Source organism: Bacillus rossius, chromosome 15 (genome assembly GCF_032445375.1).
Source record: "Bacillus rossius redtenbacheri isolate Brsri chromosome 15, Brsri_v3, whole genome shotgun sequence".
In the NCBI taxonomy this organism is placed as follows: Eukaryota; Metazoa; Arthropoda; class Insecta; order Phasmatodea; family Bacillidae; genus Bacillus; species Bacillus rossius.
The window spans coordinates 40,240,303-40,256,061 of NC_086342.1; the positions used below are offsets into that span (position 1 = coordinate 40,240,303).

At 38.0% G+C, this 15,759-nt stretch overlaps 1 protein-coding gene across 2 annotated transcripts in view; it reads left to right on the forward strand.

The window, feature by feature from the left end:
- LOC134539401 (U2 snRNP-associated SURP motif-containing protein) overlaps window positions 1–15,759 on the forward strand; it is an 80,987-nt gene that overhangs the window by 33,032 nt on the left and 32,196 nt on the right. For both annotated transcript variants that reach the window (XM_063381402.1, XM_063381405.1), the window contains exons 13-18: window positions 800–915; window positions 2,676–2,784; window positions 5,703–5,865; window positions 11,510–11,589; window positions 13,341–13,527; window positions 14,905–15,061. In XM_063381402.1, the coding sequence (XP_063237472.1) occupies window positions 800–915; window positions 2,676–2,784; window positions 5,703–5,865; window positions 11,510–11,589; window positions 13,341–13,527; window positions 14,905–15,061 (812 nt within the window). The remainder of the gene's footprint in view (window positions 1–799; window positions 916–2,675; window positions 2,785–5,702; window positions 5,866–11,509; window positions 11,590–13,340; window positions 13,528–14,904; window positions 15,062–15,759) is intronic.

Genomic DNA, 15,759 nt, shown 5'->3' on the forward strand with positions numbered 1-15,759 from the left:
GTGAGGAGTGCTGGTGACAAAATGGCGAATGACTTAGGGTGTGGGGAGAGGAAAATATGAAGGGGGGGGGGGAATGCTGTCATCAAAATGTTGAGTGACTTTAGGGTGCAGGGAGAGAAGAGAAAAATCATGCCAACATCGTGGCAGGAAGAGATTAGGTGGGCTGAGAGTGGGAGAAAATGCCAGAGTGGCTGCTTGCACAGCCCGGATGCATGGTGAAGTGCGTGTCTGGCGTGACAGGAACGGGAGCCCGGATGTAACGGAAGACTCTGCACTTGCACTGGGCGCTTGTAGTCGTACGTGATGGCAGGCTGGGAAAAATCCAACACACCTCTAACGTGGCACTACCAGCAGTATAGTACAGTATCGCTAGGAGTGGGCGTACCGACTATATGTTGCTCAAATAATAAGGGCCCCATTGGATTAAATAATTAAAAATATAAAATGTACAAATAAATAAAAACATGAAATGGTGCCGAGAAAATCACTAATTTGCAGCACATCCTCAAGATTTTACTCTTAGCGTAGATGAGTAGTTCTGTTTTCTTATTTCATTTTAAATATGTATTTTTATAATGGCATTAAACCGGTTCCGATTGTTGAAAGCGTGAAAGGGACTTGTATTTCACATTTTTATCTTCATTTCTCCACCATATAATGTTATGGTTAACCGCTCAGCTGTGCATGACGCGAAGACAGCGGGCCAGGTCAGAGCGACTGTGTGCTGTGATCACCAGTGAGCGCCGACTCATCATCCTGCCCCGCTGACAGGAGCAAGGCCGCTGTGTGTCTGTGGCAGGTTCCTGTTTGAGAACCAGAGTCCCGCCCACGTGTACTACCGCTGGAAGCTGTTCTCGCTGCTCCAGGGCGACCTCCCCAGTCGCTGGAGGACGCACGAGTTCCGCATGTACAAAGGTGGGTCGCACAACTCACTTGCAAATATACAGTTTACAGTTATTTTTGATTTAATCACTTTAATTGGCTGTTATTGATTTAAAAAAATTTTATTGCTTTTTCTCAACAAATCTTGTAAATGCTAATGTGATGTTTTAATTAAACATATATACCAAGTTTATGCTCGTATTTACATTCTTTATTTTAAAATAAGGCCTTGAGAGGGTTTGAAGGGAGGGAGGGGATATCATTTTCAAAAGAGAAAATATAATATCAATGGCACATATATACATAATTTATATTAGGGTTGAGCCGAGACATGAAATCTCAAATCGAGTCAAACAAGCGAGTCGATTTCATTATACTTGACAGGGCGAGACTCAGCTTTCTTTTTTTATAACATAATCTCTTTTTTTTTTTGCACAGTTTTATTAAAGTATGGTTAATTTTACATAATTACACTGCCTGAAAAAAGAGTAAAACATTTCTTCCACTGTTTACTTTTAAAAACACTGGGAAAGATGCCATTTCAGAATGGCCATCTGTATGTCAGAGATTTATACTACTTGACATATATACAGTAGAACCTCGATGATACGTTCCCGTTTCATACATTTTCCCGTGTCATACGCCGATTAATTTTGGTCCCGCCGAAAGTTCTATATTAACAATGGTTTACTTTCCCGGAACATACACTTATAAAATCTTTAATTTCCCGTTTCATACGTTTTTACGAAGCGGAAAAGTCCTAAAATTCACAAATTTTTTTGTTATATTCCTCCTGATAAACTACGTTTTAATGCTTTTATTTTGAAAAACGTTCATTGTTTACCTTTGCAAACGTAAGAAAATAACTTTATCGCACCATAGATATGGATAGTATCGGAAAGACTGTGCACTTCGCTATTAGCATCTATGGCCAGCACCAAGCGAGACTAGTGGCGCGAATGATTATGAAAATGGTGCACGCGATTTACCAAGGCATGGATCTCATATTTTGTGCATTCATTAATCTTTGAACTGAATATACTTGTTTGTTATTGTTTTCTTACGATCGGATTGTTTTATATTTTACGTTTCTCAAGTTAAAATGTTATTGAAAATTGTTCTGTTGCATAAAGTTGTTTGTAAAATGAAACAAACCAGCAAAAATTTCTGTTTTTCTTTTTACAATAGCCTAATTTTTTTATTTATAATTTAGGCTTGGTGACTTTTCCCCTCTCCAAGAAAGGACTGCTTTACTTGATTATTGACTGTATTTTACATTTCTGGTAGTTTTATTATATGTATATATAATGATGAATTCATATCTTTCATTAATATGATGCAATTATTTACACATTATGTATTTAAGTTTAATCTGACATTGGGCTGGTTTGCTAGATTGAAATTTTTTTTTATTATTGCCATTCCCTTTTCATACACTTTCCCGCATCATACACCATTTTTGTGCCCTCCGTTGAAAAGTGTATGACAGGGGTTCTACTGTACAACATTCATACCAGTAAAAGAAAAAAAATAAATGTGACCGAAATCTGTAGTTATTCGCAACAAAATTATTTGAAATTTAAAACTGCAAAATTTTGACTCTACCTTTTGAGAAAAAAAAACTCACATTCTCAGGTTCGAGTGTTGGTTCTGTCTATCATCTAGAGTTTGGTTCTCCAGACACTCCGGACAGATGCCAGGTCGGCTCGGTGCTGTTGTGCGCGAGACGCGACATCCCGGTAAGCAGGGCGTGCTCATGCAACTGAGCGGGGGGTGACGCCTGGTGTCCGCAGGTGGCTCCATCTGGAAGCCGCCGCCCATGAACCCCTACACGCAAGGCATGCCCGACGAGCTGGTGGAGGTGGACGAGAAGGAGTACCGCAAAGGCAGTCTGTCCAACTCGTGAGTACACTACAGAGGGTTGCACGGCCTGTTTGTCGTACCTGTTTTGGGTATATAAGGGTGTAGTAGAGCTTCATTAGGAAAGAGAGTTTTTAGATAAATATTAATCGCAGACATATTTACGACAGTTTTCGGCGATCGTAGCCTCAGCAAGAAGTCTGGGATTCTGAAAAAGTGGTAAACATTCCTTTGAGAATCGTCTCAAGTTATTAATTAATAGGTATGAATATGTAAGCTGAAACAACCATTTTTTTTGCTTACGTTGTGCTTATTTCTAAGGCCAAATCACATAAACGAGACGAGAGCGTTTTAGCATGAAAACATAACGTTAACTTCTAAACCCCTTTACTTTTCTACCCAAATTGTCAATAACAACCTACTATTAGGTTTGTCCTCAAGTGATTAGTATATATCTGGAGTCGTCTAATCCAACTCCTACCACATATTTTGATGAATCCGGAATTACATTCATTTGCTGTTAATTCGTTTGGTTGAAATTAACCTACAAAGCACAGTGTATCTTCTGTTAAAAACTTTATTATTAAGTTGATTATGGTTTTTGGGGTCTGTGATCCATGAAACAGAAAACTACATAAAATTTTCTGAATGTGCCATCATGGTAACGGTTACGATAGGTAGTATTTCTTTGAAATAGACCTAAAAATTTGTGAGTCCTTCAGTACTTGCCAGTGATGTGTAAACATCTAATCTCGGTCACGAGCAAATCCATGTGTTCCCATTAGTGATGGGTCGATTCAGATTCCGGAATCGGTCGGTTCCACCGATTCCAGTATAATCGTGGGATTCAGAATACAATGGTTTTGGAATCGACCATGACCGATTCCTGCATTGTTTTTAAGTTTGCAAAATACATCTCCCACGCAACGTAAGAAAATATTAAAATGCATGCAAATATAATTTTTAAACTACATAATACAATATTTTTTTACGTTACTGATTTACGAATTACGGTGATTAACGTATTTATTTACTTGCACCGCCATTTTCCCTACAGTACAAATGCAGTATCTACTTTCCCGCTTTAAGCGAAAACATTTTTCGGAAATTACGTTGCAGCAGCACTGCATTTAATAGTAAACCTTCAAAAATAATTAGACAAAACCATAAATGTTAAAAGAAAATTATGTAAATGTAAACGGCAAGTAAAATAATGTAAACGTTAACTATTTGATCATGGCAGCTACATTTGCCATTGTAAACAACCTAATTTTTTTTTGTTTGTGCTACCTGCCATGGTAAACCATACGGCCATGAACCAAATCTTTGGTGACGTGAACGTGAAAATTAAGATGTTTCACATCTCTGCACTTTAAACTTTAAAGAATTAAAATTAAATAATTTTTGAATGAGATTTTACCCAAATTCACAGTGGATTATTGCGACCATATTAAAATAAGTGTAAAAGCAACATAACCAAATTGCTGTAATTCGGCGTTCTTGTGCGTGTTCAGCGATGCTCATTTTACATTAGATATATTTTGGAAAGGCAGTTGGCTAATCTGAATTACCAAACATTGCTGCTGAAACGTTCGTAAAGTTTTATTACCAAACATAAACAATCTTTTGAAAGTAGTTGTGTTAGTTTTACAGAATTGTTTCCGATAAATTTCTGAAATAAATTAAATGTTCACACGCGATTATTTGAAGAGTTTAAATATTTTATGTAAGAAAATCTCACCATAAAATGTGGAAATTTTGAGATGCTAAAACATGCACAGAACATTCTTACTCAAGAACCTAAAATTTATCTAAAATTTATTTTCTCTTTACGGTTGTGAAGAACTGCAAGACTGGATGGATTTATTCTTTTCACCAAGTGAGATAATTAAGTTCTAGGTAATATATTAAAACGTAAGCATTTCTGACATTTTATTTTAGTGTGGTGCATATTTGTTTCTTATCATTTCCATCATAATGAGATAATAAAATTTTATTTTTACATTTCCCACTTTTTATTTTTTTTCACCCTGGTCCCTTGAAATATGTATAATCGAGGTTATATTGTCATTTTATTTGGATCATTATTTAGTTGTGCTTGAAGATAAAATTCTTAACCTAACCGTACAAACCTCTTTTTTTTTTTTACAATTAATTAATGTAAGGTATCTAAAGTTGGTTAAGTTATAACTTTCACGTCATAAGACATCTTTGATTATTGGCAGTGTTTGAACACGTGTTTTGTCTAACTATATGCAAGGTTAAAAGGCCAAATTGTGCTAGAAATTCAAGGTAGCGTAACTTGATGGTAATGAATATACTTTTTAACATTATATAAGCTGTCTATAATGTTAATTTCTGCACAGAAAATGAAAAACAACGCAAATACATTTTTAAAATCATAAACAACCTTTTTTTTCTGAGTATATTACTCTGTTGAACATTGTCAGATAAAAATTAAGGAATCGGAATCGGATTCGAAGAATCGACCCTTTAATTTAAGAATCGAAAATGGAATCGGTATCGGTATATTTTGGGAATCGGCCCAACACTAGTTCCCATATTGCAAATAAACTTATAAATACATAACTCAAGACACCAGATTTGCCATATTATTCTTTGGTACAATGCAGAGCGTGATAAATATAAGATAAAAAATTTTGATGTTCTGTGAAATTTCAGTCAATTATACCTGGAAAAACCCCACAGTTTTGGTTCACATTAGAGCTGGTACTTTCAATGCTCACAACTGAAAAAATTAGATAGAACAAATTTGTTTTATACCGTGCATATGTATTGAAAAGGGAGTTCAAGAATGATTGTCGGGCTCGAACTGCAAGTTCCCTGCTTGCAGGCCTCTTAGGTGTGAGATTGTTTTAACTCGCGATTCACGCTGCAATGGAAGGTGTTTAACTCAGCGTTGTGTAGTTTGGCACGTCCCGCCACGTGTGTGGTCGCAGGCAGCGGGACCGGCTGGAGGACATGCTACGCAACCTGTCCCCGGAGCGCTCCAGGATCACGGAGGCCATGATGTTCTGCATCGAGCACGGGGACGCCGCGGAGGAGATCTGCGACTGCCTCGCCGAGTCCCTGTCCATCCTCCAGACGCCCATCCCCAAGAAGGTCTGAGTCCGTCGTGTCGCACTTCACATTAGCATCATCCTCGCCATCTCTTCCTTCAACGTATAATACCGTATACAGTGAAACCTCGTTAATATTATCCCGCTTATTACGAACGACTCGTTAATATTACCTATTACTAGGGACCCCAGAAAATGGTAAATAAAACTGGCTCATTTCGGTGTAAAAAAATGACAAAAGTGGTGCAAAAAATCGGTGTAAAAATAAGCAAGCGGTGCAAAAAATCTGTGTAAAAATAAGCAATCCGTAGAGACCCCAAAAAAGGTGAAAAAATTATGCCATTGGCGGTGTAAAAAAACCTCATAGCGGATAGGCACTACAAAGTAGCATACTCTGCCTTACATCGGCCCACTTTGTCTGTCGTTTCATCACACAAGAATACAATCTGTTTGTCTTCTACAGCGTGCCTTAATGCTTTCTTATTTGCCTGGCCAATTTTTGGGACATAAGTTTCTCTAAGTGTGTTGGCTGATGGCAAATCCTCTGCACCTTAAATGTATACATAACTTACAATATACTTATAAATAGGTAGCATTTATAAGGTTATCGCTGAAAATATTAATGGGCTAATTTACTCAAAACAATTCTTAGCCAAACCTAACCTAACCTTTTCAAGATTACTGCTGAATTACAGAGTCAAACCATCAATCAATCAGTCAAAAATATCTTGTGTTGTGCTCACCATTTCACAATGCAATCCATCCTATTTATGTGTTTGTTAATCTGAGGTACTTGCATATTTATTTGAAGTGAAGGTAAGTTGGGCCTAAAGGTAAGTTAATTGATAATATTGTAGGCCTACATATGCTTATGAACTTTTATTAGAGGGGGAAAAACATTTCTAAATAAATAAGGCTAACCTTCAACATGGGTGTTAAACCATTTCCTCATAGCTGGATGATCAGCTTTTTCCAAAGAAATGTTAACTTACAGCATCATATTAACAAAATCAGAAACAAATTCTTGTTTTCTGCACTTTCAAGCTTGTTTGCTTTTTATTCACGCTGTCGCCTATCGAGATTTGTTAAGACACGGTAGAATTTGCTTGACAAAATAATTGTCTTTTTTGTTTTGTGTGTGTAATTTGCCACATGCTTTTTACATGTGTCTTTGTGTGTCCAATCAAACCGCACGTTGCAGAACTTGCACATCATAATTTTGTTCCGCTGATCAAAAATATAAAATCCATCCGATTTCATCTCTCTTTCGCGATCAAACATTGTCGAAGTTTTCGGCATCTTAGCCATAAATTCAATTGTATCACTAAACTTACAAAATGTGGACGGTATTTGTAAACACTCATAGATATGTGCACGCAAAAAAGACTGCCATCTTAGCTCCATGCGATTAAATTAGGTTAGAAAAATTGACACCAGTGTGCCTTGCGGCAGAAACGACCATTATTCAAAACACGAAAACTGTGGTTAGTCAATTTTGTTATGTTGGTAGTGCGCACATATCGATTGTTGATATTTGTTACATTTTGTTTTCATTTGCGATGGCAATATTTACTGCTTGTAAACAGAGTAACAAAAATACGTGGATTTCAGTAACGTGTCAAAACGAACATAATATCACGGCACTAGTCTTTCAGTCTATGTTTATTTCATGCCTATGTTTATGATGGCGTAAATAAATAGAACTTGCGACATTATTTTGTGCGAAAAAGCGTGGATTTCGCGCGAAAATGCATGGATTTAGCGCGAAAATTCGTGAATTTCGCAAATATGTCGAAATCATAGGAAAGTCGCAAAATTCGTTTAATGTTTCAAATTTTCGCGTTATTTCGTGAATTTCGCGCTTCACCATTTTTCGGGGTCTCTACCTATTACTATTTCCCCGTGAAATATGCCCATTAAACACAATGAAGATTTGTTTGGTTAATACGAAATTCTCGTTATTATGTATAGCGAACAATAACAATTCCCTTCCGTATAAACAAACAGTCATGTTTACCATTTAATACGAACCAAAGATTACCACAAAGATACGGCCCCGCCTGAGTGCCCGAAGTGTGTTTTTAACTCTTATGTTTTCAAAATCACTCGTTCGTGTGTTCGATATGTTCAGAAATCACTCGCGTTTGTACAATATTCGATATATCGAACTTCACGTGGGATTGTATTTACGTTCGATTTTGTACTTCCTTTGTATACATGAATCTGTGCTGGACCAATAAAATCAAAATATTTATTACGCCTAACCCGTTTAATATTTGTGTACGTTGTAATGAAAGTTTAAGTGAATTATCTCGTGAGTATTTTATTAAACTTTAGAATTTGTTCGTACACACTTAAAAATGGAGGCAAAACGTAAACGCAAGGAAATTGCATTGAAGACGAAAATTATGATAATAAATTCAGTTCGTCAGGGTGAAAAAACGAAAACAGAACTTTCTGAAGAGTTTGGTATATCAAAATCAACCTTAAGTACAATTCTAAAGCAAGCAGATAAAATAGAAGAAGCGGTCAGGAAAGGTAGTAATCAAACTAAGAAAAGGATGCGCGTCGGTAAACATTCCGAATTAGAGGCCAAACTGCTGGAGTGGTTTCATCAGATGCGCGCCGCCAGAGTTCCAATTTCCGGGCCTATTATCCAAGAAAAGGCTGATCAGCTGGCACTGCGACTCAGAATTGATGATTTCCATTGCAGCAACGGATGGCTTCAACGCTTCAAAGATAGGCATAATTTGGCCACAAAAACCATTTGTGGCGAATCTGCAGCTGTCGACCAAACAGCAACGAGAGACTGGCTTCAGTCAGTACAGACCACCGTAAGTAAATTTGCACCACATGATGTTTTTAATATGGATGAAACAGGGCTTTTTTACAATCTGTTGCCCAATAAAACTCTAACCGTAAAAGGTGAAAACTGCCATGGCGGTAAACACAGTAAAGTTCGTCTTACAGTTTTACTATGTTGTAATCAAGATGGCAGTACTAAACTTCGACCCTTGGTTATTGGCAAGTCTGCCAAGCCAAGATGTTTCAAAGATGTTGCAGCATAAAACCTGCCAGTAGATTACGAGGCAAACAGTAAGGCTTGGGTCACCACAAAAATTTTCCAGTTGTGGTTGTTAAAATTGGAAAGGAAAATGGCGACTCTAAATCGCAAAATTTTGTTATTGTTGGACAACTGTGCTGCACATACTGCTCATGGTATGAAGTTGGAAAACATTACCTTACTCTTCTTGCTACCAAATACAACAAGTGTGACACAACCACTCGACCAAGGTATAATACAGTGCTTGAAAAGAAACTACAGACAGCGCTTGGTGAAATACCTTATCAGGCAGTGTGAAAAAGGAAAGACTGAGCTTCCTAGATGGTCAGTTTTGGATGCTATCCGCAGTATAGCCATGTCGTGGGACAGCATCAGCCAAAAGACAATTGTGCATTGCTTTGCAAAAAGTGGTTTTGGCCAGCAAACTGTTGAAGAACCTGACTGTGATCAACCTTTAGAGGATTGGCAAGAGTTAAAAGAACATGTGCAAGTTGATAATGACTTCAATGAGTTTGTTCATATTGATGACAGTGTGTACACCAGTGCAAGATTAACTGCAGAAGATCTTGTTGGTTCACGAGGATGACAGGAAACACCAAGGGCTGACGCTGTACAGTCACTTTGTGAGGGTGGTACAAGTCAGGATAATGATGGTGATGACGACAATGGTGAGGAAGTGCATAAACTTCCAAGCAAAAGTGACACAATCAGTGCTTTGCGTACACTGGAAAATGTACTTGCTGCAAGTGATGTGCCAATTGACTTGATTGCAGGATTTGAGAATATATGTTCTGCTGTAAATGATATTTACAGAGATAAGTGTGTCCAGAAAAAAATTAATAATTTTTTTAAACCTATGTAAATATATCTTGCATACTTTGCATAAGAATTGCTATACACTCAACAGCAATTAACTGTACGGTAAATGTTAATCATTTTTGTCAAAACTTTGGAAACATATTAACTAAGAATACATACATACGTATATGTATACTAATTATCAGTCTGTTATAGTGTATTTTATTAAAACTATTAAAATTGCTTCTAAGTGTATTTTGTTAGTGTGCATGTTAATATCTGGCTTCTATTACAATAATAATATTCCACATTTTTAGTGCTCTGGCATGTAGGAATTCAATATTTCTTATCGAGTTCTTATTCTACCTATTGGCTCAAGAACCTCATTAATATGAACCTCGTTATTACAAACTGAAATATTTTACTCCCCTTCAGGTTTGTATTAATTAGGTTTCACTGTATACCCGAATCTAAGACGACCCCCAAATTACAGCCTCATGTTTTTAGGAAAAAAAATTTTATTGTATTAAACACATGCCAACAAAATAGATATAAAATTGAAAATATGAATGTTACAAAGGATTTCAACCAACACTTTTTTTTTCCCCCCCATCATCTTGAAGTTTTTGTCATAGAATTCTCTTTCCCTTTTAGTAAAACGGCTTGCAGACGTACATCTAGTTTCCAGGTGGTCGGCCATTTTCACATAATAATTTGTGTTTAAAGTGTAAATAACATAACTTGCGGAACCGTTCGTCCAACTGAAAAAAATAATCACAGCAAGGAAGTATTGTATAACCTACATTAATGTTTTTGTACACGAAACTAGTCGATAAGATGGGCGCCATCTTTTGCTATAGAACATTCATAAAACATTGGTCATAACATGTGCAGCAGTAACTACTGCACAACCCGAAAACATTGACCCAAAAAAAGGTATGTTTACCTAAAAATCAGTGTATCTGAATCTAAGGCGACTCCTTTGTTTTGAATTATAAATTATGGTAAAAAATGTCGTCTTAGATTCGGGTATATATGGTATTTACCTGCATATGGGTCACGCCTATAATTTTTGGCTTATAAATCTAACATTTACACCATAAGGGTCGTCCTCGAATGAGAGTCGCACCATGTATTTATCTTCAGCAGAGTTCCGTGGATGCGAGTGAAGTCTTTGTGTTCCGTGTCTCAGCTTATTGGGGCGTAAGAAATACAGCACTGGTGTTCACCTCCAGGTTCTTTATCTGTGTACTGCGGGAGGGTGCAAGGCGACAGTCATCTCCCCTGCATATTTATGACCGCCAAAATTTCTGCACTACCTAAGGGGGAAAAAAAACAAAGGAGAAGACTGCTATTTTTTATACTTGTGTCCCCATCTGTCTAATTTTTTTTTCCTTCCTTCTTTCAGAGAGAGGAAAGAGGTGGCAAGCTTCTCTTTGCCAGTTCCTTCTGTAAAAACTAGCACGCACTGTTACCGGCAAACATGTGCGGGGCTGGAGGAATATAAGAGGTGCACTTATAAACACCAATGATGGCTGCAGTTATGTCATGGAATGTGCAGTTGAAAGAGTGGGAAATCTCACCATAAATCAGTGTTTGGGTACAATTGCATCATAAACACCTGTCGAGATGGACTCGTTAATTGTTTAGTGTGCCTGTTCACGAGACATTTACAACGATGAGAGAGAGGGAGAACACTGCCAGATGACCTCTCACACTCTCTCTCCCTCTCTCTCTTGCTCTCTCTCTCTCTCTGCCCCCCCCCCCCCCCCCCCCAAAAAAAAATGTCTGGAATACAATGTGTGGTTGTGGCTTTATGTTGCAGATTGCACGTCTGTACCTTATTTCCGACATTTTGCACAACTGTGGTGTAAAAGTCACCAACGCTTCAAACTACAGGAAAGGGTGAGTTGAACTTTGTATGGGTTTTATTGATATTTAGTACTTCATTTTTTGCATAAAAAATATTTGCGAGAAGTAGGTCCTGATTTCAATATTCTTGCAATCTGTGTGTGTTAATGTTTACTTGGACCTAGTGGTGTACAGTAGTTTCATAAATATCCTGAAATTTGAGTTTTCATGGTACCAAAAACAATGTCATTACCTGCATATACATAAAATGAGAATTTTGAGTCGGTTTTAAAAACTGAAAGCTCAATGCGATTACTTTCTTAAATGGCAAGTTGTTGTATGTAACAATGCTTATGTCGCTGTTGCATAGAGTCCACACACACTGTGGTACTTGTGCTGGTGTTGCATGAAGACGGCTTGGGAGAGCCAAATTTATAATGTATCAACTAGCTTGAGCTTGAATTTGTTGGTGGTTAATTTTTTGTGCATATTGTCGAGAGAGCATTTGCAGCAGATTAATTGGAGTTTTTGGTACATAATGTCCACTTTCTTGAAAGTCGGGGAAAATTGGAGAAAGCTCAGGTTAGTTGGAAATGATCATAGAAAAGAAAGTTAGGAATATTATTTCAAAATCCTGGAAAAGTCATGATAAATGTCTCAGTGATGATAATTTGAAGGAAAAATATATGCTCCAGTTTACCACTATATATGCTCCAGTCTACCACTAACCAATCTATGAAATAAAATTTTGCAGTAATAGTTTTTTATTGCATAGTAACACTGCTTCAAAATGGAATTGAAAGGTTCTGTTTGAAATAAAGAAAGTGTAGAGAGAATGTGTCAGTTGTTGGAATGGTGGAAAATGAGTTATCTTTACTTCGTTCAGAAAATTGTTGGTAAATTATTTAAAAAAGAAATAGGAAATAGAGAAATTATAGCTGGGAAAAAGTCTGGGTTATTTTAAAACAGAGTTGTGTGGGTGTGTTACACTGTGTTTTCTCGCATGATAGTTGCTCATTTTATACTAAAATCAAGTTTGAAAAGTAGGGGTGTGACCATTATGCGGGGAAAAAAATTTTTGTTTGGTAAAGTTATTCATAAAAACTAAGTGGAAAGTACGTTTATTTAAAAAGTGAAGTATAATAGAGCATGCCAAACAATTTAAATAAATAAGTCATGCAACAAAAACCTTACTTTAAATTTCAATAGAAAAACAAAATCTGTGACCCGAACACAAGCCACTTCAATATGTGACGTGAACTAACATGTAACTATCGTCGTAGTACACACTTACCACGAAAGAGTGCGGGCCATCAAATGTAGATTAAATCGGCACTCGACAGAGAGCGCGTGTTGCATCCTATCGGCGAGATACCGATATTCGACTACGTGTGCGCGCTCTATATGGGAAGCAACATAACCAAACATGAATGATGTCAACTAGCGCAGACTACATGTTTACGAGCGGTACACCGTGGCGACGCAGAGGAACAGATAAATGTTATATAACGTTTAAAAAGTCTTTCAAAATAAAATTTACACGTCAGACAGTTTTGTATTTCCGTTAATTAAATAAGTAAAATAGTTAACTTCCGAATAAATATTTGATTTCTACTTTATACGGAAAAAAGATACGTACACAAAGCGCTCGGAATCTAATAGCAGGACCAAAAACACCGTGCGACGTTTACGCGAGAAGTTATTTTATCCAAAATTTGACGCCCTGAAATATGGGTGTGACGATGATGCAAGAGGGTGACAGTGTGTCGAGGACGGGGCAGTGACGTGCGGGGGCCGGCCCCCAGGCTGGAGGTGCGGCTGCAGGTGGTCTTCCAGGACGTGCACGCCGCCTACATGACGCTTGAGAGCCGGCTCAAGGCAGAGTGGTTCAAGATGAGGGTCATGCGCATGTTCTTCGCCTGGGAGGAGTGGGCCGTCTACCCCAAGGAGTTCCTCATCCGCCTGCAGAACGCTTTCCTCGGCATCTCCTCCGTGAGTGGCGCTTCCTTGTTTCACACTGGACCGAGCCGTATTACGTTTCATTCATATGGCTTGACAGGATTCGGTGATGTGTGCCATTATGTCTAAAGTGGTCCAATAAAGGTTACTACTCTCCCCTAACATCTGGTGGCCCAAATCCTAAAACAACACATTATAGTAACTTCTTATTTTCATTGAAAACAGGATTTTTTTCGTTTGATTTTGTTGATACGTTGCTGGAGTAGTAAGACTGACCTAAACTAAATGTAAATATGGTGTGGAATAAATTTGCTAATTGAGGAAATTGAATACTGCTCTTGGAAACTCCTTGTACTACTCTGTGCCCGGCAGCAATCGGCTGCAATAGTTTGACGTGACCCACGTCGTAAATGTCAGGAAGATCTAATTCCCTCGCAGTTCGCCGCCTCTCACTTTTCACGACCGTGGCAAGGGGCCGCCCCTCTCCGTTAGCACCAGGGTGGGCGCATCTGCAGTCACCTTTCACGTAAAGTCATAACATGCATGACTGCGTTCTGCAGTATTGAGCTATTGACCTTAAAGGGTTGAGCTGTTGCCTGCTGTGTGAGAAGAGGGAAGCAGTGCCTCTTCCCTTCCTACTGTGTGCGTGCCAACATTCGGTGCATTTCCTCTGCCCAATAAACATGCAACGTCAGTCTGCGCTGTTTCCCCACCTACTTACCCTGCTGCGCTTGCTTCTCAACGTCGCCCAGTCGTCGACTTGTCCGTCGCCTCTCGGGACATATCCCCGTGACTAGTTTCTTTACCTACGTGCCAGACCTGCCTGTACTTCTCAACACCTACTTCAAAACAAAAACACATTTAGTATTTTAATAAATAAATAGAGTCATGTAATTTTTGCATTAGGAAAATTTCCACTGATGATTCGCTGTGTAAAAATTGCACTTTATTTTTTTGTTGAAAAAATTTGTTCTCAGATTTTATCCTTCACAGTATCTACTATTTTTAAAAGGTCTCCAGTACGTATTTTAAATAAGAAACCTTTTTTATAAATTAATGTCAGGATATTCACCAGAATTTTAGGAGGGGGGGGGGGGTGTTTGTGTGTTATTTCTTTCTTTATTTATTTCTTTATTTCCCCCACAGCTGGGTTATGTATAGGTTGTAACTTTGATTATCCCATTTCCAATTCATTCTTCTTAGTATCTGTTATCAACAAAAATAAATCATTATGGCAGATGACGCAATTCAAGAATTGAAAGAAATAAATAAGTGATGGTTATAAATGCTAAATATTATTTGTTCCCTCCCTGGCCTGCAGAGGAGGTTGTAGTACATTAGCAGGGGCTGCGGTGGTCGAGGCCTGAAGGCAGGGACTCTAGAGGGGCGGTGGTGGCTGTGCGTGTGCAGGCCCGGCCAGAGGGCGGGGGGCCCGGCCGCGAGGGGCCCGGCTCCGGCGGGGAGCAGGAGGCGGAGGACCTGTACGAGGAGCCCCTGGACGGCGCGGCGCTGCTCAAGGGCGCCCTCAAGCACGCGCCCGACGACGACGACATCGACGGCGTGCCCAGTGAGTATTTATTTGAAACTCCAGTGAGATTACAAAAACTTACCTAATCGTTAAATATATTTAATTCGATGAATGTAAGTTATTTAGAACTGAGTTTGTACCAAAGTGTATGTGCTAGATAGATCTGATTTTGATATTGCAACTGTATTACAACAATATTACATTTTTTCAAACACGCATATACTTGACGATTTATTTTTATTGTCCCCAGTAGTCAGACGTGCTTTTTTTTTTACAAATTATTATATTGTCAGAATGACACTGTTTTTATAAAGTTTGTGTCATTTAACCTTTAAGTGTATTATTTGTTGAAAAATGTGCTATCTTTATGAATTAACAATGTTCACAAAAAATAAAAACCATAACACTGAAATCTCCTCTTTTAAAGACAAAATTGGCCTAAAATTAAACCATAAAAACTTGTCTCTAAATAGCTCTTTGATCCGGCACGTTCGAGATATTTGTCATTTTAACAGGAACAACAAATAAAAATTATCATACGTTACAATAATATTTAAAACAATATGTAACAATCACTGTATAAAAAAAAAATGCATGACCATTACTCTGCAAAAAAATTCTGATTTTTTCAGTTTCAAATACAAGAAACTCTATTGATGCCGGATTATATAATTTGCCAAACCGAAGAACATTGTACATTTTAAAGAAGGCAGATTGTGTGTTGGTTTTTTCCTGTG